The following is a 27,419-nucleotide window of genomic DNA, read 5'->3' as shown; positions in this document are numbered from 1 at the left end:
ATGGAGAGCGGCGCCGACGGGCGCCTGGACGCCGCCGCCTTCCTCGGGGCCTGGCGGCGCTTCGACGCCGACGGCAAGTGGGGACAGGCGTGGGGGGAGCCGGCTGAGGGGTGCGGGGTGCCGGGCCCGCTGGGTGCCGTGCAGGGAGGAGCGCGACCGCCGGGCTGGGTGCGGTGTGGGTGCCTGGGATGCTGCACATGGGGCCAACGTGTCCGAGCTTTACATCCACGAGGTCCTGCAGGTGTTTTCGGGCACTCCCTCTTCCTCCTCACCATGACTATCATAGCTGTCATTTCCACCCCAAAAGTTTTGCTTTTCCATCACTTCCTCGTTTAATCTGCTGCTCTCTCTTTTTGTCCCAGTTTGGGACTTTTTTTGTTTCTGAAAAGTTTTCCGTAAGAAAAACTCCAAAGGGAGCGCGGCAGCTGTGCCCAGCCTCACACAGAAGCGACCAGATGAAATTGAATAGATGTGGGGCTCCCCTGAGTGGGCAGGCAGGACGCCCGGCTGAGATCCTGACCCTGAATCCTTGAGCTGCCTGCATGCAGCCCATGACAGGGACCCTGGAACTCAGGCAGTACCATTAATATATTTGCTCTTTGTTTAGACAATGGCTACATAGAAGGGAAGGAGCTTGACGATTTTTTTCATCATCTCCTGGAGAAACTGGGACCAGAAGTAAGTAACTGTGCCGCATTCATTGCCCATCAGGTGCAAGCAGAAAAGTTATGCTGAGAGATGGTTTATGTTTGCTGTTCCCTGATTGCCAACTTCCTTAGCAGCCCCAAGGTAAAGAGCTTTTCTCTTGGACACGGGGTGGCATTTAAGCAGCAAGTGTACAACAAGTGCAGTCAGCTGAGCAGTTTGATCAGTTGTTTCCAGCCCAACAGATGCTGGTCAGGGGGAGATTGCAGGTGGCACCAGCTGAAGGGGCTGGTTGGCAGCGTGGAGAGAAAGTAATTTACTGTTGCTGAATAGAACCAAGTGAAAAAGCATGGGCACACAGCCTGGCTAGCTGAACAGGAGGGCAATGTTCATGGTTTATTTGTTCAAGCCTGTGCTGATTAGTTTTGTTCATATAATAGGTTTCTTTCCCAGGTCAATTTTTAACAAATATACTGTTGTTCATTTTAAATGGCACTTAGGAAGAAGGCTTAGGTCTATATTGCTGCAAATGTCTAAAAGCCAAATGAGAATCATTTCTGTTGCTTGTAAGACCCAGACCTGTCTCTACAGCGTTTCTGGGCTTCTCCTCTGGTTTCCTTTCCTGGTTTTGGCAGCATTTCCCCTCTCTCATTGTCTGCATCTCTGTACAAACAGAAGTTGCACTACAATTTACAGGGGCTGCTTTGCTCAGCTCCAGGTCATATCTTGCCTATGAGTGGCATCAATGAAGGAGAAATCCTGCCACTCAGGCCAGCACTCAGAATTTTACAAAGGACATAGCAATATTTTCACTACACAGAATCTGCCCAGATAGGGAAAGGAGGAAACGTCTTCCAAATGGAAGGGGGGGGTGTGCCAAAAACCAGAGATGAAACAATTCCTTTAAGCAAAATTAATTAACGAAGACAGAAAAGGTAGCTGATAAAAGGTATAAATTCATGAGTATCAAGTGTAAAATCAAAATTGTACTTGCAAGCCAATTAGTACTCTTAGATCTTTAGGGCTGCAATTAAAAAAATAAAAGCTGTGAGTAATTTTTTCAAGCATATTTTTATTTAATTTGCAAGTAAATTTGGATTGAAATATTGTCAGTTTCTACAGAAAAGTCTTTCAGAGCAAGGATGGTTAGATGAAGAGATAGACATGTAAAAAGGCTTCAAACGAATCAAAAAAGATTCAGCAACAAGAATATTTAGGGACACACAAAAGCTGATTTAAAGAGAAATCAGAAAGTTTGTGATTGTTTACCCAGGAACAAAAGATTAAATTGGAAGCTGCTAGTCTTGGGGTACTGAAACAGCAGCAAAAAACATGCTCAAACAAACTCTATGACAGCAAACATGAGATGTTGAAGGAGATGCTTAAAATGAAGCTGCAGAGCTAAGTGCTGCGGTGGGACCTCCAAGTGGGGCTCTCTGGAGTGAGCTGATGGTGATAAAATCCAGGGATAATCAGAGATCTCATTCTGAAGGGAGCTTCCTAAGGATTTGATTCAAGAGAAGCTCCAAGCCCTGCTGTAGCCCATAGCTGCCCTTGTGCATCCCTCACATGAGGTCCTGGGACAGCTGAGTAGCAAACCCCATGTGTTACAGCAGTTTTTGTGGTCTTACTGATACAAATGTGAACTCCATTACATTGTCATTTAGCAGCATGCAGAACTTGCAAAATGAGGGTGTTCTAGCAATGAACTTCCTGCTTTAAGAAATCAATAATAGTTTTATTGCTTGTTAGAAGTCTCTGCTTGGATGACTCCAGCTTAACTCAGCACCCTGATCCAGTTTGCATCTCCTTTACTTCTGCTAGCTAAGTTTTGCCATTAAAAGAGATAGTTTAACACAAATAGAATGAAGAAAGGACCAACTCCCTCTCCTCCTATTAAATAGAAGAAACAGGCAAATTCTGAAGGACCATGCTCACTAACTTTCAGAGTGCTCAGACAGGCTCTCAAGTGCTTTTGGTTTTTTTCCTCTAGTCTTTTTGCCTATTTTTGGCAGTGTTTCCACTCTGGTAATATTAGTGATAAAATTACATGGCAGGTTGCAGGCAGAGCAGGCTGGTTTTGTGGCAGAAAATCTAAGCGGAACTTTGTCCTGGGAGGCAGAGAGCAGTCCTCTGTGCATGGGGGTCACTTGAGCACCAAGTTAAACAAAGGTCTTAACTACCTTTGTACAATGAGTTTGTCTTAGAACATTGAGCCATTTTTCTCTTTTTCACATGATTTATATTGAACAGGCTTGTATTATGGCAGGAGGGGTAAAGGGTCCCCTCTGCATTGGTTTTACCATCCTACAGAAAGTGTCCTCGGTGATAAAAGCAGTGAGCTGGGACTGATCATCCCTCTGCTCTACCACTCATCTTGACCTTTACTCCTTTGGGTTCTTAATGTCTTAGTTTCCTTGCACAGTAAAAGGGGGAGGCAGCAATACACTGGCACAACTTAGAGATGTGTCACAAGGATTAATTAGTGGCTATGTCTGAAGTGCTACCCAAGTGATAAATGTTATCAGCACTAGAAGTTGTCTCTGCTTGAATAGAGAATGGCTTCATAATTATATTTTCTCAGCCTGCATTCTCCAAGCTGCTATTTTTCTTAATGACCACTGTGGTCCTTCAGCTCTGTTTTTCTTCCCAGTTACTCTGCAGCATCCCCAGCTGACACTAAATGCCAGGGGATGGGAGCAGCTGGGAAAACAATGCAGAAAAAAAAAAAAAAAGCTGAGAGACACAGCTCTTCCTGACAACTCTGAGAGAGGAAAGAAACTTGAAATAGCATCCAGTGATGGAGGCCAATTTCTTGTCTTTTATTGAACCATCAACAATTGTGGGGGGAAAGGAAAAACTTTGCAACAAAGGTGGACTTGTAGTAAACCAACCAAATTCTAGATGCTGCTTCCTGTCCCTTCTCCAGCAGTGGGTAGTTGCTGGAGGCATTTGGACAATGCACTTAACAACACACTTTAACTTTTGTACAGCCCCAAAGTGGTCAGACAATTGGACTAGATGTTTGCTGTAGGTCCCTTCCAACTGCAATATTCTATTCCATTCCAAGTCCTAAGAAAATCCCGTCATTTTCCAGGAGTGTGCAATTCATCCTCGTGCTAGCATTCCGTCTTCTAGCTGCTGATATCACCCACCTGTTTCTCTTATCACTGCTGTGACTTCTCTCTAACCATTTAAGCCTCCAGTTTCCAAGCTGCTACTGCATGGCTGCCGTGAGCTGCCTGAGCTCTCTTCTGCTCTTTCATAAACCTCTTTCTTCTACATTATGGCAACTCTAATATCCACATATTTTCTAAAAGTTTTTATACTGAGGTGAAAGCTCAGTGGAAAGGACAGTTTCTTTCGGTGTCAAATAAGTAATTTTATTAGAACAGGAACTATAGCTTCTGCATTTCTGTCTTATATTCCTGTACATCTTTCTTTCTGTATCAAGAAGATTTTCCTTGCTTGCTCTTTTCTGTGGTTTTAATGAAGCTCTATGTATATTCTCATAATAATTAGAGAAGAGTTTTATAGAGGAATGGCTATAAATTTTGGGGTTGGATTACTGAAAGTTTCCATAAAACCAATGATGTCTGGGCGGATATGGAGAGAAATGCACATTGCCATCGGGCTTTCTTGGAAATGTTTTTCACTTTGCCTAAATTATACTCAAATTAGATAGAAAACTTTCAGATAAAGGATGGTTGCCTGCACCTAACTGTAAGTGTGTAGAAGACCACAACAATTGTTGAAGTATAGATTTGATCAGACTAGACAGGTATTAGTCTTGTTCAAATCCCTCCTGTCTGAAAACCACATGGATAGTTATGACTGCAAGGAACTGACGATAATCCTCTGGAGCTCACACTTTGCAGTTATTAAGGATTTGTCTTTACTTTTTACTCTCAAAAACTAGAAGCCCCCTCCAGCTACTCTTGCACTTCATCCTTGCCTTGCACACTGCATTGTCTGTCTAAATAATGTGTATAATTTAGCATGACCAGGAATGCAACAGCTAGTCAACAAAGTTTAATGGCCAAAATATCAGTCAGCCTCAAAGCCATCCAAGGCAGACCTCCCCTGTGCTTTACCACCCCAAGAGACCTAAGGTCAATGGTGATCAGCAGGTGAACAGCAAGAAGATCACTAGCAGAAAGCAATAAGCTTGCATCCACGTTCAGAATATTTCAGAATTCTAACCCCCAGGCAATCCTTGCTCTTTAAATATTAGGACAGAAATCTTTCCTGTCAGGATGGAGAGGCCCTGGAACAGGTTGCCCAAAGAAGCTGTGGATGCCCCACCCCTGGAAGTGTTCATGTTGGATGGACCAGCTTTGAGCAAGCTGGTCCAGGGGAAGGTATTGGAAATGGATGATCTTTGAGGTTCCTTTCAATCCAAACCATTCTATCATTCTGATTATTGCCAAATGGAGTTCCTTCTTTAGGTGTGGCTTCCATCAGCCTTGATTACCCTGGCCAGCTCCTAATCCTGTTCCTCCACATTAAGGCATGGAAGTGCCTCGAGGTATTTCTTAATGCTAACTCAACATACTCATGGTAAAAATGACACAATATGTTTTCATCACCCAAATGCACATCAAACAACTTTCAGCCCAGCAGAGAGGAGAGAACAGAACCTGTCCAAAACCTAACCACAAAACCATGATGGCACAGGGAAAATGCAGCCAGTAGCCTTTGTTGGATGCTGGTGTCTACTATGGGAAAAAAGCTTTCCCACATTTGTGCTGATGAGAGTTAGAAAAGAAACCAAAAACACAATGTGGGATGACAGGGTAAGTGCTCACCTATTGTCACAGGCAGGAGTACAGTAAATCCTAACCAAAGTACAGGGCCAAATTCTCAAGTGATAGCACTGAAGTTAAGGGAGAAAGATTGGCCCGAAGGAGAAATTGGCCATGGAGGTGTAGGGTGAAAATCCACAATTATGCAGGCAATCCAACCTACAACTACATGGGGGTAACAAAGTCATTCATGGAATTAGTTTTTACAATGAAGAAAAAATTGAAAGGTTCTTCTTCTAAAGCCAAAGTGTACATTACTGATGTCTCTCATCTGGTCCTTGCTGGCCTCATATCTGTACTGTGTAGCTTTTGGCGCAACAATAGTTGTTGATTTTCTTTTCCAGCTCTCCTTGGCAGACACAATTTATTTTCATAGATCTTGTAGGAACTCTCTATCTGTGGGACCCTTGGCCTTTCTATCATATTTGGCTGAAACACTAGAAGACACGTGTTTGAGCCAGCATTTTCAGAAAATTCTCCATTTTTTTTTCTAGAAACAGGGTATAATAGTGACTTAAATGTAGTTTCATCTTTTTTATACCCTAATCAATATAGCAGCTTGCTTCTAAAATCATGTCAAGAAGAAAAAATAAATCAGTTTATTACAGGATTTTCTTGGCCAGCAGGAATTAAATGAGACATCCCATTTCATCGAGTAGGAAAGGCTCTGCAGTGCTCCATACATCCACTTTTTGCCCCCCAAACCAAGTGACTCATAACTGTGTTTTCATCAAGGCAAAATTCTGCCAAGCACATGAATCCCTTAAGGAACAAAAATTTAATTAGTCAGCATGAGGCAAAGAGTGCAACAATATAAAAGGAATTGATTAACAAAGAAGACAGATTACAGCCAGGTTTCTGAACAATCATAACCAGTCATGACAAAGAAATAAAATGCTGCAGAAATTTAAAAAAAGAGTGATCATGCCCTTTCTGTGATTACAAACACTATTAAAAACCAGATTACCTTTGTGATGCTACAAATACTTCTAAAGGGTTTTCACAAAAGGCAAGACAGAGACTGGACGTGGAAAGGAGAAAGCAGAAAATTAATTTCTTATGGTAACTTGAAGCACAGAAGCTTTTCTCTGTTAAACTCTGTGGAAGAACATCTGTAGTAAGAAATTTACTTGTTAACCCTGAAAAATATGTGAACAAAGTCATGGCAATATTTTAAACTGTGTTCTTCTATGAGAATAAAAATTATCTGGCCTTCTCATGGTACGTAGTAAAGATTTCTTTCCTGGCTGCAGTGAGAGCATGCAGCAGCCCTTGGAAACCACACATCATCCAAAAACTCAGGGAGGTGCATGCACCAGGGAAACAAGGAATTACGAGAAAGGCTTCTCTGTACAGAGTGACTGGAAAGGATGCAACAGCATTCACTTAAACTCTCACAAAAAGAAAAGCTTTGCAAACCTTTGGTTAAGGATCTGTTGCTTGAGGCAGACAACATAATTAAGACAGCATTCTCTGATAAAGATATGCTCAGCTACAGACTTTTACTTGCTGCAAAGCCATTTCTTCCTGTTCCATCTTATGAGACAAGAGGCACATGTTTGCATGCTGCTCTTTGTTACATCATGAATTAACACAGCAGGCAGCCCCACACAGCCACTCACTCACTCACTCACTCACTCACTCACTCACTCACTCACTCCCCAGTGAAATGGGAGAGGGAATCAGAAAAGTAAAGTGGGAAAACTCATGAGTTGAGTTAAAGATATTTTAATAGGTAAAGCAAAACCCAAGAGCACAAGCCAGGGCAAAATGAAGAATTCATTCACCAATTCCCATGGGCAGGCAGCTGTACAACCGTGTCTGGGAAAGCCAAGTTCCATCATGCTGACTTCAGAAGACAGACACCACACTCCAAACATCTTTTTTTCTCCTTCTTCCCCCAGCTTTATATGCTGAGCACCACACCATATGGTGTGGTATATCTTTTGGGTCAGTTGGGGTCAGCTGCCCTGGCTCTGTCCCCTTCCAAAGGGAAGCCTCAGCCTCCTTGCTGGTGGGGTGAGTTGAGTCTTCAGATCATGTCCTTGCTTGGACAAAGGGAACAGATCAGGTACAATATAGAGTTTTTCCAGCCTTTTAAATGTTTTTGGAGTAGAAAGGAAAATAGAGCAAGCTACTTGTTTGCACCACCATTAGGTCAGTCTTGAAAACTTGATCTCCCAACCTTAGTTTCTGTTTGGAATATCTTATTTCATCTGTTGGGGTTTCTTCAGTCTTCTGGGATTTTTTTTGGTAAAGAGAACGGTCTCCTTTGAAACCTAGTGGTCATAACACAAGGTGAATTGTTCTTAGTGTAAAAATTTTTAATATTGGAATAATTTTGTCTTGAATGTGCATCTTGGGAAAGCCAGTTTGTACTTCATTGTTTTATCCTTTGTGAGTAAAGGCTGGGTTTTGGTAGAACTATTACCAGTTTTGTTTCATAGTGGAATATTTATGAAGATATAAAGATTGTCCAGATTGAAAAACCACTGTAGTATAACCCCTTGGACTAAAAGCTTTTGGAGCTGTGTAAATATTTTAAATAATCCGGGCATTTACTTGATGTATCATATAGTTTAAATTAGAATATAAAAAGAAGGAGGCTGTCCTATTTTTATGCAGGTAACAGTGTCCCTGCCACAGACAGCTCAGTGAAGTGGTGGTTTGTGGGATCTCAGCACCTCAGGATGGAGGTGCAGAGAGGCCGAGACCACCCCTGGGGGGCTCGGGAATCCTGGAATGTTGCCAGAAGTGTCTGGTGGCAAAATTTTGATCCTACACAGGAGATGAGACCTGTATGAGGACTGGGAGGAATTCACTGGGTGAATGGTGAAGGGATAAGTTAGTTAAAGCGTAAAACACAGGGTTTAGGATTTTGGTACAGGGGTGTCTAAAGAAGTAGGATGGAGGAATTGGGGCGTGTCCTGTCCTTCTTCTTCTTCTTCTTGGCCTCCATCTTCTGTGGTGGTGGTGGCACTTGGGGATTGGTCATTACTAGAAGTGCACCGGCTAGTAAGGGTAGAAGGTATTGGAGAGAAATGATAAATATTGTACACGTAACTTAGGGTATAAAGATAAGTGACCGCCCGGGGGCTTCGGGAGTGTGCCCATGGCTGACTTGCTGTGCAGACCTCTGTCGGGCTAAAAGAAAATCTTTTAGATAAACAATTAATAAACACCAAGACCGAGACAAGATCAGAAGTCTCTCCTCGTCCTTTGAAGCGTCGGCTCTCCAAGGCCATCCCTGGGCCTTTCCAGGCCACCAGAACAGCAACACAGAAAACCTTACAGTGGTTGATAGCTGATACGAAGTTAAGCAATAAGCATTTTAAGCAATGACTAGTTTTGAAATGCACAGTACACGTTTCATATATCAGCTGTGATTCCAAAATATGATTATCATTTTGGAAATAACTCTTTCTACTGGGCTCGAGGGAGGATCATTTCAGAGTACTTTGCAAGCCTATTGAATTTTGCAACTCATAGGTTTGCCTAACTCCTGGGGGGTGTCTCAGAGTGTCAAGGGGCTGTCACAAGGCAATTTAAATAGCATGGGGCTGAGTTACAATGCCAAGGGGAAAGAAAACCTGTGTGTGTTCAGTGATGAGCTGTGCCCTCAACATCCAGGCCCACAGGACTTTCTGGACACCACCATGGGAAAGGAGGATCCTGCAGGCATGCCCTGGGGCCTACTCAGCCACTCCTCCTGGGGCCTGGCACCTTGGGTGCATCCCGGTGGGATCACTGCTTGGTGTTCCATCCCCAGACTGGGAGCTGCCACCCTTGGTGTTACACAGCAAGAATGCACCCCAAGGGCTGCACTGTGTGGAGCTGTGCACTGGGTAAATTTGGGAAAGTCAGTCATGGCTTTGTGTCGCAGTGATAAAAAAGGGAGTGTACAACATAATGGAGCTTCAATAGCAGCTGGAAAGAATTAGAAACTGTGTTAGAAGACCCAGGAAGGAATAGCTGTAGTCCCATATCCACTTGGTTGTAGAGATGATAAAAACTTTGAAGGACTTATATTCAAGGATTGGGAAGAAGGTAATTTATTGTCTTGTAAACGTTTCTACAAAGGTATGCCGCAATCCAGTGTGGGTTATCCTTCTCCCTTCCTTTCCCTTCCCTTCCAGAGAGGGCCAACTCCTACACAATTGGGAGAGAAGCCAGGACCTGCTCAATGTGCGTGGTGAGGGTAACATGGGACCTAATTTCTTGGGAAAGATTAACTAGGTGATCTTCCCAGCCCAGCCACTAAGCTCATATGACTGGAAAACTTTTCATGTTGTGAGGAAATTGTATTGTGTGTAGTCCAGTCAGAGTGGGTACCCTCGTGGTTTCTGCTAAAGAAACAATGCCTGATGAACCTAAACATTGTATTTCACCTGTCACAGCAATGCCTGTCAAAACACATAACCTGGCAAGTCTGGAGAACTCCTCACTATGCATAAATCGATTATGGGGTTGAGCAGATACAAAGAGAATGTCAATTGCTTGAAATTCTGTGCTATTAACTCAGAAACACTGACAGGGCTTGGTGCCAGGGCTTAAATCAACTGACAGGCAATAATAAGCAACAATCTAGCTCCACTGACACCTTTCAAGGCTGATGATCTAATGAACTGCAGAGATGTCATTCAAGGATGAGGATATCTTCCTGAAAAGCACAAGCTAAAAACAAGCAGGATGGAAACTGCTGAAACACACACTTGAGCAAAACCAAAGCCCAGTGGTATAATGGGAACAGTTGGGTAAAGAAGCAGGGGTCACTGAAATATTTTGGGGTTTCCAAACACTGATCTTCCAACTGAAAGCTTAGTAGCTGCAAGGATACACATAGGACTTATTTCCAAAAATTCATCCACAATGGTGTGTCTGTGGGTTTTTAAAGGCATAACCCCCAACTGTAAGAGTGCACTTATCCTGGTGATTATTTGTGAGTAAGGAGAGATTTCTCCCAGAAGGATCTTCTGATGCCCTCAGAAATTTTCATGCACTTATTGTTTTCCCCATGGCAGAGCACCATCACAGAAGAAGAAGTTCAGAGGATGAAGGAGCAGTTCATGTCTGTCTATGATGTCACCACAGATGGACGCTTGCAAATCCAGGAGGTATCTCTGCCAAACCCCAGACCAGTATTTCTTTTTTAGAAGGATGGAAAATTAGAACAGATTTTTTATAGGGTCTGTAGGAATAGGAAAAGGGGTAATGGTTTTAAACTGAAAGCGGGTAGATTAAAAGTAGATTAAGAAAGACTTTTTTTAAATAAGGGTGGTGAAGGACTGGAAGGGGTTGCCCAGGGAGCTGGTTGATGCCCCATCCTTGGAAACATCAAAGGTCGGGTTGGATGGAGCTCTGAACAACCTGATCTAGTTGAAGATGTGCCTGCCATTGCAGGGAAGTTGGATTGGATGACCTTTAAAGGTCCCTTCCAACCATTCTGTGATTAAGACCTGTAGCAGACTTGGGAGATCTGGAAGATAGAGCCTGGGTGCAGAGGAGGTGACTCACAGAGTATTACATTGGCCAGATCCTTTGGTCTGGAGTTTATTTCCATGCCAAACCTGTATTTCACATTGTATTTTCAGTAGCTACCCAAGTTTTTGGCTTTCCTTACTTTCATGGTGTGGGTTTGCTTTTTGTTGTGGGGATTTTTTAAATGTTTTTCATCCAGCTTGCAAATATGATGTTGCCGGATGATGAGAATTTCCTACTGCTTTTCCGACGGGAAACTCCCTTGGACAACAGCGTGGAATTCATGCGGGTCTGTATCTCCACACTGCCTCCTCCCCTTTGCACACCACCAGCTTCTTCAGCATCAACTCTTCTGTCCCCTGTAAAACACATCTTAGGAAATAGATGGGTATTGTGGAAGCAAAGCACGTTCTGACCTGTTCAGATAGAGAAGGTTTTACATTATTTACACCAGCAAAACAGAGGGGTGGTATCTAGGACTGGACCAAGGTGCCCAGAGAACTCATTACATTTCACAAACACTCTCAAGCCACCTATCAATCATGCCACTACAGACAAAATGTCCCTGCCCATCAGTTCATCCCTTCAGCTCCTCACCTGCAATGCAGTATAGACCAAGACAGCAGAACAGGTACATTTTAAGCACCATTTTATTCCGAAACATTAGGCTGTTAGGGCATGGAGAGGAAACCTCCATAAGTTGGGTCAACAAGCCCATAGAACTTTGCCCAGTCTTCCTCTGATCTCTGCCCCCTAAGTATGCCAACGGGGAATTTCAGTTGTTCCAAGATCTCATGTAGTTACTTTTATTTCACATACAAGCTGGGGGCTTCTGCAGATCAATGGCCTGTTGTATATGGTCTTGACTCAGGGCAATAAAAGAAGCTGCATATACAAATTAGGTAAGAAATGCAAAACAGTTTCTTAGAATTGTCTTCCTTCTATAGACAATATGTCTGCATTAAACATGTGATAGCATTATGTAGCATGTACAGCATCCAAGTGTGAGTAAGAGCTATTGTGTGAAAAGTTTATTTTATTTCATTTAAAATTAATTAAATGTTGGCTAATGCAACAACTTGCTCAATATGGAAGTTCTGCTTTGAATCTTTACAATTTTTCACAGAGCAGATGAGTAACTGCAATATTTATGTGCTCACATCAATCTATCCCCATTCAGATCTGGCGCAGTTACGATGCTGACAGCAGTGGATTTATTTCAGCTGGTGAACTCAAAGTAAGTTATTCTAACAAATCTCTTTGGGCTTGACTTATAGCTCACTGATGTCAATGGGAGCTTTTCCATCAGCTTTACCAATTTGCTGTCTTTTTGTGTGAGTGACAAATGGCATTTCTGGGTTGTTCAGAGTGAGTTTGAGGACTTGTGCCTTCTGGCATGATCTCAGGGGCCCTGATGGAGGAGGGATGGTTTGCTGTTGCCCTCCATGTCCTGCTTCCCCCTAGCCTTGTTCCATGACCCCAGTTGTCTTGGTGACCTGAGGCATCCAGTGAGCCCCACAAGGCTTTGCACATGTGCATCTCCCAGCTAAACAGAGCCAAAGCCATTGTGTTTTATTAAGGGAATTTCTTCTCAATCTCTTCCTGAACCTGCAGGTTTTCTGAACACTGATTTCTCATTAAAGCTCAGGCTATTGAGGCAAGAGCCTGTTCAGAAACCATAACTCAAACACTTTGAGCCAGCAATCACAAAAGTTCATCACTGGGCTGCACATCATGTGCTGAAGTCTTAGTATGTGGCTTCAGCCTGTGTCCCTGCAAAGATGTAAGAGGAGGCTTGAGTGTTTTACTGAATGGTAAATATTTTGATTTGACATCAATTAGCAAGTATTGCAGGAGTTATGTTGTCTTTTGCTTATTTTATGAGTCTATTAGGACTCACTCCAGTATACCTGTTCGGGGGAAGGTTAGTTACTTTCTAATTTATTCAAAAAACCACCATGTTTCAGCTAAAACAAGTTGAACTTTGTCAAACTGAAGACACTAGTACTAACCAGGAATGTGAAACTAAATTTATGTAATCCTGCTGAATTTAAATTTAATCTCCTACTGTTATTTCTTGAATTTCCACTACAGAGTAAAATTTCTCTTTTTTCTTACTACAGGATTTCCTGCGAGATCTCTTTCTGCAGCATAACAAGATGGTTGCTGAGGTGAAGCTGGAAGAATATACTGATACTATGGTATGAAAATATAGAATTAATGTCGTTTAGATCTGAGTACAGCCTAAAATCTCCTTTAGGGTCAATGTCTACAGGACCATAAAAGCCCGGCAAGGTGCTTAAAAGGTGTGTCAGAGATCCCTGGGGGGAGTTAGCACACTGCTGCTAACAGTTTTTGCACTGGACATCAGCTGTGAATGCGTTTCAAATAATTTTGCTGAGAGTCAAACTATTTCCTATGAGTAAAGAGCTCCTCTTTACACCAAAGCAGGCTGAGCTCTAAACCCCTTTAAATACAGGTGAGGTGCATCCTTCTTCAGGATATGTTCATCCTCAGGCAGATCTCCAGCTCATTCACTTCCTCCTTCCCTCTCTTCCTCCTAGCAAATCCTCTAACTCCCAGGACATGCAGGTATTTGGCTTTTCTGCTCTCAAAGCCCAGCAAGCCTTGCTGGCTCCCTGCTGCTTCCCTGAAAGACTGAGAGGTTGAAAGTTTCAATTCTCCACCTGATTTATCACAATACAGCTTTTATACTGCAATCAACAACATAGTATTTGGTGTGGGTTTAGCGACAGCCGCCTCGATTTCAGAGCAACTTATTTTATCTAAACATCTAAAAACAAGAAAGGAAAAAAAATCTCATTTCTCGATGTCATTCTCAAGGGTATAATTTGAATTCCACTGGCAGACATGGTTTTCAGATGGGACTGCATTGTTTCTTGGCACAAAATCTGTGTTTGTACCTAAAAACCAGTTTGGTATGCAAGCAAACAAGAAGCTGCCCCCATATTTTGCAATACCATGTTATGTATGTGTGATGTGTGTGTGCCCAGAAATGTGACCCTTTAGAGCAATGTGAGAAACTGTGCTGTTACAGAAGAGTGTATATTTTGTTTGTCATATTTATAAAAGAGTGAAGAGAGAGGAATGCCAGCTGCAGATATTGTTTTCCACCTGGCAGAGTCTGAAAACATAAAAAGCCCAGAACCTACAGCTAAGACAAAAATATTTCTGGTAGCATTTGCTGATAGCAATATCTTTTATTCTGCTCCGTTAAGGTTTCCATCGCTGGTGCTTAATCTCTGATCAGGTGCTGGGGAATAGATGATCAGAACCTTGTAGACAGTGGGTGGTTCATTTCCTCCAACTCATTTCCCTTCCCTTTAATTTCTCAAGAAAGATCTGTGATTCTGCTACCCCAGTGCAGCTAGGTATCAGTGCAGCCCAGGGCTGAGAGCCAGGAGATCTGGTTTCTATTCCCATGGTTTCATGTAGAAGGGCTTTATATCTCCAGAGAGGCAGTTTAATTTCTATGTTGGAAGATAAGATTTGATATGGGAAAAGGGATGCTTTGTATATCTAGGGAAATCTATGATCTAAAATGTAAATCTGGCTCCTGAGGACAAAGGTTTGCCAAGCTGCAATGCCAAAAGAACAAGGGATGTTAATAGTTATTAGAAAATGAGAATATGGCAGATGATTATTTTTTCCCTTGTGATTCTTTACTTTAAGCTGAAGATCAAGGATGTTTATAAACACACCTGATCCCAAAAGCTAAGGCAAGGTGTGAAATTATTGCTGGCATAATCTTATCCTATGATTTCCTGGAATAAAATAGAGGATGTGAATTCTGTATATAACAGCAAATTATCCACATGGGCAGTATCCTATAGCATCAGATACACTCCACAAATTATTGCATAGGAAGTTATCTGAAGTAAGAAGGCAAAATTCCAATGAGGGAAGAAAGATTCAGCCTTGCTGAATCTTTCTGAATTTGCAGGGCTGGATTAAAGAGGGAAAAGTGGCTCAAGGGTTTGATGTCAAGGCCCATGGTAATGGCAACCCTTCACTTCGTCTCTCTCCCTTTCCACATGGAGTGAGGAGCTACTGGAGTGCAGAGTCCCTCTGCCACCAGCACCACAGTTTGGGATAAATGGGTCAGTGGCCCATCCATTTTTTCCCTGACTCTGTTATATCTTTGACAACCAGCAGCAGTGATTTCTTTTCTGCAGATTGGACATACTGCTATTTCTCTCTCCTATTGCTTTGCTCCCACCCTTTTATCTTTTTAGAGCGCCAAGTCCTTGGGAGCAGGACCTGTTTCTGCTGCACACAGTTACAGAGTCTTGCAAGGTGGCCCATCTATTCAGCTCAGGGCTTTCAAGGGCCAGTGTAATTATTATTCAGTTGAAATAAGCTGTGTCCCAAGGAGCTGTAAACCCATCTGTCTCCACAGGAATATACAGATCTCTGCCCTTTTTTCTGTATATGCGCAGCTGGCTGCACACCTCTTAAGCAGCTACTGATATCCTGAGTGGACCCTAGGGCCTTCTGGAGATAAAGGGGGAAAGGCAAAAACTATAATTTAAAAGGAGCTAGCCTGGGCTTGAGGAAAAAAATAAAAACAGGATTTTATGGTCTGTGCTGGGTATTTGCAGTTTGTGAGCAGATATCATATCAACCAACCAGGACATGTTAAACTCTTGCCCCTTGTGCTGCTGTGAATGATCTCATACGGCATAAAAAAAAAATGCTGGGAAGAGGGAGAGAGTATTTCTTTTGGAAGAGATTGGTTGTCTCTGGAAAGGAACATCACTTTATCAGGTTGCTTAGCAGCTGCTTCTGAAGAGGCTATTCTGTTTCCTTGTGACCTTGACATCCTTTCTTCAGAGAACACTGGTATAGATCAGGGCTTTGGTGAACAAGTGGTGAACTCCTATAAAGACAACAGGTAGTGAATACATCAGCATTGCACAAACTCTGTGAGTCTGCTAAATCAAATCTTAAAGAGCACTAAAGACACTGGGGAAAATCACAAAAGAACATTTGAGTTCTCAGGACTCTTCATGGGGGAGCTGAAGTGACAATGCTGTGTGAGGAAGACCCTCTGTAGGGGCTTTTTCTCCATGTTTTTTCTTCCATGCCTACATAGATACATATTTGTATTAATAGTCATTAACTGAGTGTGTATTAATAATTATCTACATGCACCCACTTGCAGTTCTTAGTCTTTGAACACAATCTGTAGGTTTGTTGCCTTCCCACAGGCAGTGACCAAGAGCTGCTGGCAGGGAGCAAGTGCGTGGAGGTTGATGTGAAGCCTGGTATTGCTCTGAACTTCCTGAGAAGAGGCCCCAGGCATCCTGCAGTGTGTTTTGGGAGACAGAGTGAGCATAGCTGAAAATGGATGGAGGGTTTAAATAGCATGGTGAGAATCTTCTGCCTTCCTGAATTAAAAAAAAATGGAGAGATGAAGACTGGGCCCCTTGATACTTCATGATGAGGATACTGTGTATGATGACAGAACAACCTTTTCAATCCCTCCCACATCCCCTCACCCCCAAGATCAAGCTGTTAGTAGGTTTCTGGGTCCTGGTGAAGTTTCAGCTCAGAAATACCCATCTCATGTATGCATTTGACAGCAATTTTAAAGAGTGACAGATTCCATTATCTGTGTGTGCTCACAGCTGTGCACATAAGCAGAATATTGTAAATGCCAGGATATGAACTAGATTTGAGATATGGTTTCTGATAGTCTGCAGCTTCCCAGATAGCAGCATGTTACTTCCAGTTTGTAATCCAAAAGTCTACAAGCTGCATGCAAGGCAAGCTCATTTCTGAGTCAAACTTCAGCAATTTAAGTTGTTTATTCTGTTGAAACACTCACACGTGCAACACTGACATTCACTTTTTTCATTGCCTTATGTTAATAATGTCACATGGAGCATAAAAAATTCCTTTAATATGAGCGTTGTTATAGTCTCAGTAAAGTGCAAAGGACAGTTCTTGTCCAGCCTGCAGGCCATCTTTGCCCACCACAGGTTGATATTCTAGAGGGGCAATAATGTAAATGCAGTGACTAATAAAAAGCATTGGTCATGAACTACAGCATTTGAAAACTTATAGATGGTGATGACTAAGGATGAAATCTTAACCCCAGAAAAGTCAGAATAGATATTTTTCCCAGCTGTAATGACACCAGGGTTTTGCTGGGCTTATTTGCAAAGATTCTCCTGGGCACTGAGCTATGCGCCCTGAGGGCGGAAGCCCACATCTTAGGGCTCCTCATCTTCTCAGTGCAAAGAGAAAAAGGTTGCCTTCTCCCTGAGGATGATCTGTGTCCACGAGTAGGCACTGTGGACTGCCTTTATTGTACAGTGGGGGGATTTCCTGTGCTTTTGTGGCTTCTGCCTGTCCCTTCTGCAAGGATAGTGCAGAGTTTCACTGTGGTCAGTTCCATGTGAAAGTCTGTCTGTGTTCAGTGCTAATACCAGTGTGCTCATGTGAGTAAATAAAAGCCAAAGCACAGAAAATTCAGGTGATTTAGACCCTTAACATTACGTAGCATATCTTTGTTAACAAGTCTCTTATGACCACCAAACAAAAGGTGTAATAACAGAAAGACAAATATTTATTGTATTGAAAAAAGCCTAAACAGAATTTATTATGTTTGTCAAGACACCAGGCAAACTTCCCAAAGCTCTAGAAATACCATAGGAGTCAAGTGTAGCCTACAAGATTGGTTCCCAAAGTGCAGTCTTTGGTCATCCCTTCTCCTCCTGGTAGTGATCCATGCCAGCCTCTCTCCCAGGTGACTGAAAGGACCCACACAGCTGATGAACACAAATCTGCCTCCTGTGTTCCTTCTCAATTTAACGCCAGGGGTGCTGTCACCTCCAGTTTTCTACCACACTTGCTGTGGCAAAAGCCAAGGGAAGCAGAAAATCCTGTTTAAGCTCAAACATAATTTCTGAAGATCAGAACCAAAAGAACTCAGGAGCTTGCAGGCTTCTGAACACCCCAACAGATAATGCCTTGGTCTCTTAGGAATCGAAACACTCTTGGAAATCCTGTACTAAAGAACTTATTTATGTGACACAGGTGGTCTGGCTGGGTAGGATACTGAGCTTTTTTCCTGAGGGTAACTTGCTGGCCACTGGGCCCCCCAGTCACTCTGCAAATGCCTTTGTGACCCCAGCCTTCCCTAAAGAAATCGGCCATAGGCAGTCCTGCAGCTTGGGCTGGTGCCAGTCTTTATGCAGTCTCAATAACCTCTGCACTCCCTGGCCAACTTTTGTTTCAGCTGTTGGGCATAGGTGCCCATGATATATACATTAAAATATATTTGTGAGAGTAGGAGGTCAAGTAAAACTGACTCTCCCAGTGTCCCACTTAATTACACAAAGAAAGAGAGCCAGAGAAGCTATGGAAGCAGGTTTTATTGAGTCTGCTGATCACAGAACTATTTATTTTGGTTGTTTACTTCTTTCCTTATCTCTGTCATGGAAAATAATTCAGATTTATATTGCTCTTCAAAGAATGTGTGTATTTGTCTATTGTGGTGTTTCAGTGGCCTTTAGAACACTGGACTAAGAAAGCAGAGATATTTCCTTTGCTGAATTAAATACTGATGGCAGTTTTGATTTTGCACTTTTAAAAAATAGAGATGTAACTTTTATTTACAAACTAAGCTCTTACATATTCTCTGTCTGTCTCAGAGTGCCACAGAGTATATTCAAACAAACAGGGTGTGCCCTTGGTGCACTGCCATTAAAATGTCAGTGAATTAATTTGTACAAACACTTTAAAACATGGGGTAGCTTGACAGTAACAGAAATGCATCATTTTCTAAAGCATACTGCAAGATGCAACAGAGCTTTTAGTAAAACTGAGTGCTATTTAAACATGCCAGACCTTGTCCTTAACCACATTGTGATGTTTCATATCAGCCTGGCAGCGTAAATATACCTTACATAAGTGTAAACTGAAAATCCATGAAATTTAACATATCAAGATGATGTGTGAAGGCAAAAGTTTAAATTAAAAACAACCTCATAACCATTGCAATTATCTGCTTCTCCTATTATGTATGCTTTGTCATATGGGGTGGCTACCTCTGTCATTCTTTGTGTACTCATCCACACAATTAGCAGATCAGATCAAACACTCACATGCTTGAAACTTGAAACTTTGATTAAAAAACCCTTCCCCAGGCTGTTCCCCGAGTAATACAGCACATGACTGCCATGTAGTGGGTATGCATGAGCTCCACTTGTCCCAATAACAGGATTAGGTCTATCTTATTAGCTGTGCTACCTGAACTAATTCAGTGAACACTAGCCCTTCTTCCCTACACGTTTTCCATCTTTCATGTGTTACTCACTGGGCAAGAATTAGCTTGGTGTAGCTCTACCTGACAGACTTTTTTTCTTTCTGTTGACTGGTATGGATGATCAAAATATTGCATGTGTTTGAAAATTGTATTCAGGGTAGTTGTGGCAGGAAAAGGACAAACAGATAGAAAACACAAAGGTTCTCTCTTACAAACCTGAGTGAAAGTCAGGGAGGGGAGTTGGTTAACTGTAAATAGATGTCACTGAAATTTCAATATCAAGCTGAAAGATAGGGTGCAGGAGAAGAATGTTTCCTTCCATTAAGCAATCCACCAAGGAGTTTATTACCTCTCTGCTGAATGTGTTTTACTGGGATCTGCACTGCTGCAGGAATATTGTAAAGGGTTCAGAAATTGGTAGGATTGAAAACCATACGCTCACAAAATTGATAATGAAGCAGAAAGCCTTTCACATCTTAACCACCATCTTTCATCTAGTCTGTTTTATTAAGAGTGCACAAAACTCTTCCTGGTTATTTGCAACTTCTGAAACCAAGAAAATATGCTGCACTCACAAAGTAGAGCAGAGGCAGGGCAGGCGGGATACATGAAGTCCCAAGGCAAGGACAGCCATGCTGGGATCCTTATTTATTTATTTCCTGGAAAAGGACATGAGGCTGGAGATGTTTCACTGGAAAAGAAACATGAGACTGGTCCCAGACAAGCCTATGTGAGTGAGAATTGTGCCCCAAGTCTGGGTCTTGGACAGGAAACCACCGGTTCAGGCCTGGTTCCATAAGTTCGTATGGAGACCAGGACATGGTGATCACAGAGCTGAACTTCTCCCAGAAGCTCAGTGTTTGCTTTTCTGAGGTATCACAGAGAGAAAAACACATCTGAATTTGAAGTCTAGGCTGAAGCACTGAATTTTAGTTTCAAGACTGAGTTGCAGCAGAAATGCAGCAGAAATGGGAGAAAATAAAACGCGCTTTCAGGAGCTCAGAAACGTGTGGGAGAATCCAAGTACTAAGACTACTAAAGACAGTAAGTTTTAGTGTGTTTTGGTAAGAATACTGTATTTTTGTATGAACCAAAGACCAGTGCCTTCAGCCAGAGCTGCCCTGACCTGGCAGCAGAGTTCCTGAGAGCTTGGCTCTGTGTTTCCCACCAAAAGCTGTCCTTTCCCTGCAAATGCTGTTCTGTCCCACCCCACCAGCTGCACTGCTTTGTGGTGACCTACAGACCATGTGGGTAACTAATGCTCCTTGGTGGCCTGAACCAAAGGATTTAGACTGACGTTTTCATAAGCACTGAAGTTACTGTAGAGCCCAAGGACTATGGTATTCCCACCACCCATATGCTGGTACTTTCTCTAGCCAGCTTCATAGGAGTTGTCTCCGTTAGCTTCCTTTAGGCAGCATATTTTTCAGCAATGATGTAAGCTGCATATAACAACATCACCTGTGGTGGAAAGTGTGCCAAAGTGAAGTAGTAGGGGTATTTCTCCTCAAACAATAGACGAAACCAGGTTAGGCATTGATGTTCCATTTGGAGAGAGGCTTTTAAAATCTTATCTGGGCTTATTTATTTCTAGAAAGAATATTAATAATTTTCTATGATCTGCAGAATAATTCCTTTATTAGCCAAGAACTGAAGGCTCGGGTTTATCTCTCTGATGGCAGAGGGAGGCTGTCATTGCAAGGACATTTCTCCCCTTGGTGGCACCAGCAAAGGCAGCTTCTGCTCCCATCCCTTCCTCTAGCCTTGTCCCACTGCTGCTCCAGCAGAGACGAAGGAAAAGTGCCATATTGCTGTGGGAGATCCAATAGGGCAGAAAGCAGTGTGCAAGAAGTTAGATCAGCTGGAAGGAACAACTTGGACTGATGCATCCACAGGGAAGTCCTCAGGATGGCCTGGCAGCTTTATTTGTCTCCCCAGCTCTAGAGTAAAGGAAGATTCAGAAGGCTTTCCTCTGTCATTTAGTAGCTCTGCATAGAGCACATGTTTGGCAGAGGCCATTTAAATAGCCATTAAATAGCTTTCTTTGTGCCACCGAACACCCACATGGCTCTTGTGATGCCATTTTTCCAAATATCTCAATTTGGGCCTTCAGTCATTCATGGGACTTTCATGCTGTCTTTTAATGGGAGGAAAAGTGAACCCATACCAAATGCCTCTTCAAAAAATCCACCCAAACCTCACAACTGTAAAATACTCAGAATAATTAATTTTATGGAGTCTGTTGCAGAATCTCAGTCTAAATGTGGTACAATAAAGGGTTACCATGGACTTGCTGTCCTTGCTCCCCTTGAGCAATGGGGAGGGAAGAGGCAGGACTGACAAAAGAGGCAAAATCTCCCTGAGAAATGGCAGCTCTCCAGATGCTCCCTTTTCTCACATGATTATTAGGCTCTGCCCTGGCTCCACTGCTGAGAAGTGTTCAGGACATGCTGCTGGCTCCCATGTGTTCAGGCATAGGGGATAATCCTGTCCATCTGAACTTTGTCAGATGGGGCTGGTCCAGGCCTACTCCAGAAGCTGTGCCACGCACAAACGATCTGTAGTGAAGCAATTACTCTGCACAACCACTAAACAAGCAAATGTGATCTGTCAAGGTAAGATTAATGCATATTTGACAAAGGAAGTTAATCTGTCATAGTAAAATATTCATGTTCCTTCCACACACAGTGTGGAATATTTTTTTTCTAGAACTTTGAGCCATGAGATATTCAGGTTTGCAACTCATTAAACATCCCCCCCACCCCTTTCTTTGTAACAGACCAATTTTGTGCCTTGAAGAGAAATGCAGAACAAAATACAGCAAATAAATAAAAAAATAAATTTTGTGATGGCTTATCAAAATTATGCTATTCAGTAAAAGAAAAGAATAAGCTTTGAATTCACATTTAACCTCTTGATGTTGGCAGCCTGGCCTTCTTCCAAGTCTTAGTGCTTCTAGCAGCAGGCCTTGAGCCAAGCAAGCCCCACAACTTTAGTGGTGTAAAATCCTGACCTGAGTGCTGATTAGAAGGTGGCATTTCCACCTCAGCTGCTCAGAAGCCACAGCAACAGTCAAAGGTAAGGATGGAGTCCAGGTGGAAGTGTTTAGAAATTTCACCCTTATTCTGGCTTTTTTATTTTTTTCAGGATCAGGACAATGTCAGTATCTAGTTTCTGAGGGTCTTTCCTACAGACCTGCTTTATCCCTATGTAAGGTGGGAAGGGAGCAGTACTGGTATTTGATTGCTTTGGGTTGTTGCTGTCAGAAAGCTGGTGGGTTTTGCTATTCCCTTGTGCCACCCTTGCACTTGGTGCTAGCACAGGATGCCACGCTGCCCAGGGTTTGGGCAAGCCCCCTGAGCAAGCAGAGGGAAGGGCACAGGGCAGAGCAAAATGTATATTGCCTTTTTTTTTTTGTATGTGTGTTCTCCTTATGGCCCATCTGTTTTATCTCTGTCTTCTTGATTTATAGATGAAAATCTTTGACAAAAACAAAGATGGACGACTGGACCTGAATGACCTGGCAAGGTAGGATTTAATAATGTTGGTGGTGTTTCAGCTCACAATGGTCAATCCACACAAGGTGATGCTCTCCCTCTAGGGATGTGCAGTTGAATTCCACCTCCTTTTGAATTAGATCTGCTCTGATCCCACCTCTCCAACACATGATCCCCATTGCAATAATCTGAGAATCTAGAGCCAGGGATAGGAGCAATGCCAGGATCTGTCTGGACGACATCAATGTGCTCTGGCATAATCTGAGGTGCTTCCCAGGAGGTGGCAGAGCAGCCAGTGCTCTGTTTCTCCAAAAGAAGGATGACAATCCTTTCAGCAGGGTCACAGACATGCATTTATTTTTCATCATTATGTGCAGCAGGGATTGCAGAGAAATTTTACTGCATTTTGAATAATGAAAGTGCCACCACGAAAGAGTTTGGCAATAGGAAAGGATTTGGAGAGCCAAGGTGAGATACTTGTGAATGAAGCTGGGATCTCAGTCATGGGCCTCTCTCTCTTTTCTGTCCTTGATACCTCAGAGGCTTTTAGATGATTTTCACTGCCTAGAGGTAGAGAGTATGCCTCTCTCTGTAAAGCTATGTGCATTGGTTGGACAGGACTTTAAATTTTCAGATACAGTCATAAAGGCCAGTTTAGAGGATGAGCGGACAGTGGTGCTGGTTTGCCACTGTTACTCTGTGCTTCGAATCCTGACAAATGCCAGCACAATAACTGCAGTGCATACAGCAGTTCCCTTTGACCACAAAATATCTGAAGAGAATCTGGGGCAGGATGGAGAATATCTAAAGGGGGTTGCTCTTACAATTTTCTCTTAAATATAGTTCCCTTTCGGGAACCAGGCCATCTGAGGCTCTCCTCCAGTCTGAAAACATTTCTCAAACTCCAAATCCCTCTATGTGTGGATATAGCTCAGCAATTCCCTGTGCCATGGGCTCTAAAAATCTCAGGGTTAACAGAGCAGTTGGAGAGAGAAAAGGGTTTATGAATGCTTGACAGCTTTAGGAGATGAAAAGAGAGGAATTCTGCCAGTCTTGGTGTACAGGCCAGTATTACTTTGTCCTTTACTTTTACAACCACCAAGTCCTCCCTCCAGTAGAGAGCCATAAATCACTTTCTTTAATGCAGTACAGCAATCCAGTTACAAGGAACGATTGTCTGTTAGCTCTTAATTCAGAAGCTGACACCCTCTGTTGTGCAGGACCACCCAAAATGCTCTGGGAGAAGCAATGGTACTAATAGGCACATCTATGGTGAGCTAAAGGGCACCCTCTGTGCTCCATCAGACAGGGAGGAAGGTGTGTGTTCCTACAACAGCCCACTGCAAATAACCCCACAGGCAATTTTCTCTTTTATAGGCCTTTAATCTAACATCCCTTTGTTTTGCAAACAAGGAGGGCTCAGAATAGTTGGTGTGCAGATGATAAAGTGAAAAGATCATAATTAAAATCTCTCCATTTAGGATTCTGGCACTCCAGGAAAATTTCCTTCTACAATTCAAGATGGATGTAAGTAGCACTAATTTTTGATACATTGATCCTGTCTCCAGCTAAGATGACCTGGGCCCAAACTTGAAATTTTTGCTTTAAATTTTCATTTGCTTGTCCTCTCTATATGCAGGCTTCCAGCACAGAAGAAAGGAGGAGAGATTTTGAGAAGATCTTTGCACACTACGATGTTGTGAGTCCCATGAGTCAGTTCATTCCCTGGTGGTTTGTAAATGACAGAGTTAGTTTGTGCTGCTGAGACTTCTTCCTCCTGCTGGGTACTGATGGAGTCACTGAGGAGCATCAGCTGTGCCCAAGCCTGTGGCCCATGAGCCCAGATTCCAGACTGGGAGGGGTAAAGTGGGGCAGAGAGGAGCAATCCTCAGAGATCTTGTGTCAAGGACCCATTTCGACTTTCTCCATTGCCATGGCCAGTGCTGCTTAAAACTGTGTTAGCATTTTTCCTGCAGGAGATGCAAGGGAGGAAGAGGAGGTGGTGGCTTTAGCGCTCACAGTCTCTGGCAGTTCAGGACCTGCATCACCACCACATTGAAAAATAAACCCCCTTTCCATACCAAATCCATGGTTGTTTAGGAAGTCTGGCTCAGGACAGACACAACCATTTAACTGCCTGTTAGACATCAGCAATTCAGTGCTGCTTCTGGCAGTCACACAACTCCCTCAGGATGGTGGGAGACATTACTCCCATTTGGTGGGAAGAGATGGTTTGGGAAAAACAATGGGATCTTAGGTATTAGATATTGGGAAGAAATTTTTTACTTTGAGGGTCTTGAAGCACTGAAACAGGTTTGCCCAGAAAAGCTATGGATTTCCCAACCCTGGAAGTGTTCAAGCCCAGGTTGGATGGGGCTTTGAGCCACCTGGGCTAGTGGAAACTGTCTCTGGCCATGGAAGAATGGTTGGAATTGGATGATCTTTAATGTCCCCTCCAACCCAAACCATTTCATGATTCTGTGAAATTTATGCTAGAAAGCTTGGTGCCCAGGTGTTGGTACTGTCCAGTAAACATTGTAGTGGTTTTGACTCACTGGGGAGTTTTGATGTTTATTCCTTTTTTCAGAGTAAAACAGGAGCACTTGAAGGCCCAGAAGTGGATGGGTTTGTCAAAGACATGATGGAACTGGTCAAGGTATCCTCATAGTTCTGTTTGTTAATACTCTGTATTTCCTAAAGATCAGTGCTTTTGGAAAGGCTATGTACACAGAGACACTAGTAAGAACATAGAGACAAATTTTAGTTTGATCATCAGCAGAAAGGAATCAGATCATCATCTCACTATATATACTGTACAGGATTTCACTGTATCACAGAAATTCTGCCTCACAAATTAATACGGCTTCCCTCAGCAACTCTATTTTTAAAAGGTCCATTCTAGCTCGTACTTTGAATTAGACAGGTGTTACAGCATGACATGATATGGATGGGTCATCACAATTTCTTTCTTCTGTTTTCCTTGTGGATGTGGTTCTCACCAGAATGACCTCATGGTTCATTAATTCATCTCAGGGCTACAATTGAAAATTACTTGAGAATCAAGCAATCAAGATACCATACCTGGTGTGTCTCTTCAGCTCCTGATGGACAGAAGAGTCTGTCTTCATTGGATTATCTTAAGTTTCCAGATGCAGTCCAAGATAGAACTTTTGATCCAAACAGAATCTGTTTTTTAGCTTCCTCTAAGCCTGAACTGTTGCATTTCCATACAGTGTGAGATATCTGTGCTGCCATGTCCATTCAGGAGAGAGCAGAGAACGGCAGCTGTGTGCTGATGTCTGCATGTTTGTGTTCTGGCCATGCAGTGTGCAGGGAAGGGTGTGGGGATGGGCAGAAGGTTGGATTTGTGTGGTCTGTGTGTGTGTGTAAAGAAGGGAAATTTGTACTTTGCCTAAGGGCCTTCATCAGCGTTGCCCTTGGACCCCACAAGCTGTGCATGTGAATTTGATCCCCTCCTGAGAATGTGGGAAGCAGAGCAAGCAGTATGGCATTAGGAGCATACAGAAACTGTGTAGCCTGTAAAATGTGTCTTCAACATGAGCTTGATCCACAAAAGGTATTTTTACATTGCTGACTAGCCTGTAAAATAGCAGTATGCTGACAGAAATGTCACATTAGTCCTTGCACAGCAGGTTTGAGACAGGAAACCAGAGGAAAGCACAGGTCTGGTAGAGCAGGGATCTGCATTGCACAACTTTCTGAAGTTTTCTTTTATATGGCCTTGACTGAGCACAAAAGTCATGGTGCATTTCCATACAGTCACTTACAGTTCCATGCACCTTCTGCTTTTTCAGGGCACCCTTTCCCATCTTCTATTTTCTTCCACATGGCATATGAGATGATGTGGAGCCTTTTGGTGACTTTTCCTTGAGTGGTTTTCCCAGTTGCTGCATGGTGTGCTGCTTTACTAGCTGGGGAAATCCAGAGCCATTTTCTCTGTCAGCATTCTTTTTCTCTTTGCCTGCAGCCCAGCATTAGTGGGGTAGACCTGGACAAGTTCCGCCAGATCCTGCTCAACCACTGCGATGTGAACAAGGATGGGAAAATTCAGAAATCTGAACTAGCTTTGTGTCTTGGGCTGAAAATTAACCCATAGCTGGGAAAGTGCTTGTGGTTGTGTTTCCCTTGAAATATTTGCCTGCTGCTCCTCGTAGAAGTGTGTTCTGTGCTGCTGTAGGAGTGGTGGGGAGCTGAGGCACCACGCTGCCAGGCTGGAGAGAGGGATTTACATGGCGGCTTCCTCACTCCACCAACTCCTTTGTGATGTTCACTTTCTGCTGCCTCTTGTGGGTCTCCCTAGCAATGTCTGCTCAGAGGACAGGTTGCTGTTATTCTCACGAAACGCTGCCCTGCCCATTCTCCCAGGATAGGAACAAGTATCTCCTCAAAAACATCCCCTCAGTGCTTTCAGAGTGCAGCTACTAGGTGTTTCTGATGGTCACTTTGTATGTGTGAAGTCATTACTTTGGTGAACATTGTGCCTTGTGCATTTAAAATATTGGATGGATGACTGTGTATTTGTGCAGAAATAAAATGGCAATTACAGAAATTCAGTAACATCAAAGTTTATGTGTTATGTACAGAAAGACATCTCCCACAGGCTGGCAGATTGTACACAGTAGTTTTTTATGTAACATGCATCAAATGGCAAGAGGTTTTGTGATGCCTATCAGTTGT

At 42.9% G+C, this 27,419-nt stretch overlaps 1 protein-coding gene across 1 annotated transcript; it reads left to right on the top strand.

Annotated features, from left to right (window-relative positions):
• SCGN (secretagogin, EF-hand calcium binding protein) lies at positions 1 to 27,027 on the top strand. The gene is made up of 11 exons (XM_058817570.1): positions 1 to 73; positions 608 to 678; positions 10,472 to 10,564; positions 11,128 to 11,217; positions 12,109 to 12,165; positions 13,052 to 13,129; positions 22,697 to 22,752; positions 24,203 to 24,248; positions 24,361 to 24,420; positions 25,309 to 25,377; positions 26,710 to 27,027. The coding sequence occupies exons 1-11, from the start codon at positions 1 to 3 to the stop codon at positions 26,836 to 26,838; spliced, it is 822 nt and encodes a 273-aa protein (XP_058673553.1). The 3' UTR covers positions 26,839 to 27,027.
• Positions 27,028 to 27,419: the final 392 nt, after the last annotated feature.

The sequence above is a fragment of the Ammospiza caudacuta genome, chromosome 1, assembly GCF_027887145.1.
Source record: "Ammospiza caudacuta isolate bAmmCau1 chromosome 1, bAmmCau1.pri, whole genome shotgun sequence".
In the NCBI taxonomy this organism is placed as follows: Eukaryota; Metazoa; Chordata; class Aves; order Passeriformes; family Passerellidae; genus Ammospiza; species Ammospiza caudacuta.
This window is presented reverse-complemented; position numbering and strand designations above follow the sequence as displayed.

Coding starts and splice junctions, on each gene's coding strand:
- SCGN (XM_058817570.1), top strand. CDS start 1: ATGGAGAGCGGCGCCGACGGGCGCCTGGACGCCGCCGCCTTCCTCGGG. Junction 22,753..24,202: donor GACCTGAATGACCTGGCAAG/GTAGGATTTAAT, acceptor CTCTCCATTTAG/GATTCTGGCACTCCAGGAAA. Junction 25,378..26,709: donor ACATGATGGAACTGGTCAAG/GTATCCTCATAG, acceptor CTTTGCCTGCAG/CCCAGCATTAGTGGGGTAGA.